At 51.4% G+C, this 5,504-nt stretch overlaps 1 protein-coding gene across 1 annotated transcript in view; it reads left to right on the top strand.

Annotated features, from left to right (window-relative positions):
* TBL1X (transducin (beta)-like 1X-linked) overlaps positions 1-5,504 on the top strand; it is a 29,398-nt gene that overhangs the window by 18,372 nt on the left and 5,522 nt on the right. Inside the window, exons 10-13 of the mRNA XM_015563961.1 lie at positions 895-955; positions 2,064-2,185; positions 3,990-4,064; positions 4,377-4,504. Of these exons, the coding sequence (XP_015419447.1) occupies positions 895-955; positions 2,064-2,185; positions 3,990-4,064; positions 4,377-4,504 (386 nt within the window). The remainder of the gene's footprint in view (positions 1-894; positions 956-2,063; positions 2,186-3,989; positions 4,065-4,376; positions 4,505-5,504) is intronic.

The raw sequence follows: 5,504 nt of genomic DNA, 5'->3' as shown, positions 1-5,504 counted from the left end.
GCGCACCTTGGTTGCGGGCACATCCCCAGTAGGGGGTGTGCAGGAGGCAGCTGATCGATGTTTCTCTCTCATCGATGTTTCTAACTCTCTATCACTCTCCCTTCCTCTCTGTAAAAAATCAATAAAATATATTTTTTAAAAAATAAAGAATTCCGTTTGTTTTCCAGGGAAACTGTCTCTCTCCCTTGTTTATAGATCACTGCATGGGTGCCTCGTGCCAGTGCAACTCAGTTGCTCTGCGCTTTATCCCCAATTCAGGGAGTGACCGACGCACAGGGCAGTTTTCAGAAATGCCCGTTTCTTGTTCAGCTCCTCATTTGGAAAAGTGCTGGAAAGATACTTAGATAAGCTTTATTATGAGTTTCTTCAACTTGTAATGGGAGCGGGGAAACCCCCACCGATCTCGGTACTTTTCCAATTATCAGTTACAGCTGCTGGGTCTTGTGGAGTCGCCACCACCCCACCTGGCTCTCGAGATTGTTACGTATAAAACACTGGATTCCACAGACCTAGGCAAAAAGACTGCCGAGGACCTCATGAACAGCTAGCTATGTACTGATCACATGTTGAAGCAATATATTGGCCATACTGGAGTAAAATAAAATGTGTAGTTAAAACGTAGTTTCATGGCCACAGCAACCTCGGTTCATATCCGAGTCACAGCACCAAAAAACGAAAAGAAAAGGTTGTTTTAACAGTTTCTCTTTTTCTTTTTGGTATTGAGTGCTTACGAGGAAACAAAGTTCCCCGCGTGGCTTGCGTCCTGTGTTTATTGGGCAGCACTGGAGTGGAGGGAGGAGGGGCCACTGCCTCGTCTTGTATGATAACTTTTCCGAGAGAAAACTTGGCGAGAAGAACACTCACTAGCATTTCCTTTTTGTTTGCGGAGCACAGACAACAATAATTTGGGATGCCCACACCGGAGAAGCCAAACAGCAGTTTCCGTTTCACTCTGGTGAGTCTTTTGATTTGGTTTTGAAATCCTATATAATAAAAGGGTAATAGGCAAATCGACCAAACAGCGGAACGACTGGACGCCATGGCACGCACTGACCGTCAGGGGGCAGATGCTCGATGCAGGAGCTGCCCCCAGGTGGTCAGTGGGCGTGCTGCTCAGCCAGAAGCCCTGAGTCGGGCTCACCGCTGGAGAGCAGAGCGGTGGTGGCAGGAGCCTCTCCCACTCTGCAGTAGCACTAAGGATGTATGACTGCTGGCTTGCTCCCCATGGGGGGAGGCAGAAGCTGTCAGTTGAACATCCCCTGAGGGCTCCCAGACTGCAAAAGGGAGCAGGCTGGCTGTGGGACTCCCCCCCCCCCTTCCCCGGGCCATGAAACATCTTGTGAGATATTCCTCACTACTCCAAGGAGTGTGTCCATGGAATCCAGCTGCAATCGCAGTGCTCTCAGGCGTCCACGGTACAGATTCCCCAACATCAAAGCGTTAAAAGCACCCCAGGGAACCAATCCCAGGACCAGTGTGGCCTTCTTTCTCCTGCCAGCCCAGGGGGCCGTGTTGGGGATCCCTGAGATCGTGCCCACATGGGGGAGTCCCACCTCAGGTTCGTCGCAGCGGAAGGACATAGAGCACGGTCGGCTGAGAGGGGAAAGGTCACAGGGCGAAATCCAGCATTGGCAGTGGTCTTCTCTCCCAGAGTCGCCAGGGACAGGCCGATTCCCCCAGAGACGAGTGTGAGGGACCACGTGGAGCTCAGTAGAGACTCCTGTCCAGGATCTTCATGGAGGCTGGTACTGCAGGCAGCCTCTCCCTGGCTCGGACCCGGGTTCCAGACTCCTGGAAGGAACTGGCGTAAACTACTAGTTTGCAGTCCAAGTACAGAAGCTGCTCTTATCAGTTAGGGAATGGTGGGAGCCTTCGAAAATCCAGATCCCCAGACGTGGGCCAAGAGAGCAGGGTCCCCCTGAGGTGGGGTGTCTTTCCCACAGGAGTGTGCAGCCGCTGCTGCGGCCCTAACCACGTCCCTCTGTGTGTTGTGGCCACAGCAGGCCACGTGGGGCAGCCTAGGCTCTAGAGACTCCAGTTTCCACCCCCTGTCCTGCCCGCAGCCCCCGCCCTCGATGTGGACTGGCAGAACAACACGACCTTCGCCTCCTGTAGCACCGACATGTGCATTCACGTCTGCAGACTCAGCTGTGACCGCCCCGTCAAAACCTTCCAGGGACACACGGTAAGTGGGAGGCCTGACGACGGGGCTCAAGTTCATGGGCATGTGCCAGGAGGGGGAGCCTTGGATTAAAAGATGCTGTGACAGCCCTAGCCAGTTTTGCTCAGTGGATAAAGCTTCAGACTGAAGGGTCCCAGGTTCGATTCTGGTCAGGGCACATGCCCAGGTTGCGGGCTCGATCCCCAGTAGGGGGCATGTAGGAGGCAGCCGATCCATGATTCTCATTATTGATGTTTCTATCTCTCCCACCCTCTCCCTTCCTCTCTGAAATCAATAAAAATCTATTTAAAAAACAACAAAGATACTTGTGACGGTCTACTTGTCCCTTGGATTTTTAAATGATAGGAGTATTGCTTGCAGCATGATTTCCGATGCCCTATTAAAATGCTACTGACATTCCTTTAAGCAGATTTGTCAGACCTGCTTTTTGAATTTTTTTTATTAACACATTTAATTTTTTTATTATTTTTTATCCTTTTGTTAATCCTCACCCAAGGATACTTTTCCATTGATTTTTTTTTTAGAGAGAATGGAAAGGAGAGGGATAGAGAGAGAGAAACGTCTCTGTAAGAGAGACACATCGACCAGTTGCCTCCTGCACCGCACCCCGACCAGAGCCAGGGATTGAGCCTACAACCGAGGTGCGTACTCTTAATCGGAATCAAACCTGGGACCCTTCAGTTCATGGGCCGACACTACCCACTGAGCTTAACCGGCCAGGGCTTTTTTTCCTCCTCCTACTCAAATCTGTGATACCATTATGGTTCTCATCTAACTGTCCCTGGGGTTGGGGTGATTAATAACAGAGAAAAGAAAGGTACTCTGACTGCAGACCAGGTCTTTTGCAGCCCTTTGCTGCTTGGGCTATTGTAATATCTCAGTTGGTTGGGTTGACCCAGGTATGGGCAGGCAGTGGAGAAAACACAGACCCTGAGGTGAGCCAGGTGTTGGGTTTTGGAGGAAGGACTTAGAGTAGCTATTAAACAAATATGTGATGACATAAAGGAAAAGATGCTTGTCATCAATGAATAGATGGGGAATGTTAGCAGAGAAAGGAAAACTATACTTAAAACCAAAACAAAACAGTCAAATGGAAATCTGACAGCTAAGAAGTTTGATGTCTGAAATGAAAATCTTAATGGGTGAGTTTAACAGCCGATTGAGATTGCAGAAATAAGGCGAATGAACCTGGAGAGAGATCATAGAAATAGCCAGTATCCTGAATTTGGTGGAAAACACTGATATTGGCTTTTAGAGAGTGGAAGGGAGGGAGGGAGGGAGGGAGGGAGTCGGGGAGAGAGAGAAACATTGATGGGCGAGAGACCCATCTATTGGTTACCTCCTGCATGCACTCTGACTGGGACCAGGGACAAACCTGCAACCCAGGTACATGCCCTTGGCTGGGAATTGAACCCGCCACCCTTTGGTGCATAAGCCAAAACTCTAGCCACTCAGTTTCACCCTACGGCCAGGGTGAAAATGATTTTTAATGTCAGTTTCAAAACAACAGTGGTCGGTGGTAATGCTGGTTTTCTGAGCTGTGCTTATTAAATGTAAATGCACTGGCTCCCGAGGTGTGATGTTTTTCTTAGAGAAACGTGGATGCGGGTGACTGGTTTTGCATGGTGTGTGGCTGTGCATTTACCTACACGAGAAAGGCAGAGTAAGCAGCAGGAAAATCTGAGTCCTGTGGTGGAAACTATGAATAGTCTGAAGAGATGATGGGGCGCTGCTGCCCCCTGCTGGACGGTTGTGGTACCTACTCACAGGCCTTCATTTCTTTGTAAAATCCTTTGCTCTCTTTCAGAATGAGGTCAATGCCATCAAGTGGGATCCTTCTGGAATGTTGCTGGCGTCCTGCTCCGACGACATGACGTTAAAGGTAATGTGGGAGGAAGGGCTGCTGGATCCCAGGCAGCCCCCGTACCCAGTGCGGGTCTTCCCTCACGGCTGCTCTGGTTATGATTTTGTATGGAACACTCTTCCCACTGCTGTAAGTTTGCCCCATGGCTACTTGGTGCTGCTGGCACCCCCAGGATTTTGCCCACCCCTCTACCTGGGCAGCGACCCGCGGGTGGACCAGCTGCCCCAGGGCCCCAAACCTGAGGAGTGCTCACAGTGTGTCAGTGTGGAGCCATTCCTGGCTGGAGAAAGAACTCCTGCCTGCTCACACGCTTGCCATCGTGCCCTCTAGATCTGGAGCATGAAACAGGACACGTGTGTCCATGACCTGCAAGCTCACAGCAAAGAGATCTACACCATAAAGTGGAGTCCCACCGGGCCCGCCACCAGCAACCCGAACGCCAACATCATGCTCGCCAGGTAAGAGGGAACGGGCCACAGCCCAGGCCCACGCGGCTCCCAGAGCCACCTTGCTCACTGTGGCTGGAACAGTTATTGTATCAAAGGGAAGAGAAACGTTAGTCTGTAAAAGAGATGGCCAGGAAGGTGGCCAGGAAATGTCACTTGTATCAAAGGGAATAGAAATTGTGCGAAGGGGTGCTGTGAATGAGTTCACGCCCTTCCAAACTGTACACGAGTAGCTGCCCGGATAGGATAGGGCCCGTGAGACAGAGCTATGAAGTGACGCCTGAGTAAGGGTGTGGATCCTTGTGCCCGCCGGGCTGGTGGGAGGGCAGTTCTGTGTCCAGGCATCTGGCACGTGGCTTTGTGAAGGTTTCATCAGGACGGAGAAAGCAAGCAGAGTTGAGCTCGGCGTGCCCGAGGCCCTGCGTTACTTAGTCTAGCCCAGGGCTACAGGTGGTGCGGGTTCTGAGTGGCAGCAAAAGGCTGCCCCGCCCTAGCAGGGCTGACCGAGCCATTTCTGTAGTGAACCCCCAGGGCAGCAGCATGGTCCCCAGAATTGGGGAGAGGGGTACGTGGCTGCAGTGGGCAGCTCAGGCCCATGCCACTTGAGGCTGCGGCACACAGAACTGCCCCGGCCCAGTGCTCACGGGATGCCATTCGGCCCTGTGTTTACTAAAAACATCTAGAAAAACAAGCTGGAGAGATTCTGAGGCTGGAGATGCCGGGATACTTCAGGGTCTGGGATCCACGGTGCACACAGCAGATTGCAGGAACCAATGAATGTGAAATCACCCTGTTTCCCCAGTAACAGCATCCAAAAAAGCAAAAGACAGAAATCTATCTACACTAATAAAAGACAAAAATGCTAATTGACTGTACCTTCGCCACGCACATCAGCCAATCAGAAGAGTATGCAAATTAACCCAACAATGATGGCCATTACATTTCCATACTGCAGGCAGATCCCACTGCGCCACCCTGAGCGGGAGGCAGTGCGATACCCAGCCACCGCCCA

Source organism: Myotis davidii, unplaced genomic scaffold (genome assembly GCF_000327345.1).
Source record: "Myotis davidii unplaced genomic scaffold, ASM32734v1 scaffold1277, whole genome shotgun sequence".
NCBI classification, from domain to species: Eukaryota; Metazoa; Chordata; class Mammalia; order Chiroptera; family Vespertilionidae; genus Myotis; species Myotis davidii.
The sequence above is the reverse complement of the archived record's forward strand: the minus strand, read 5'-3'. Positions and strand labels throughout refer to the sequence as shown.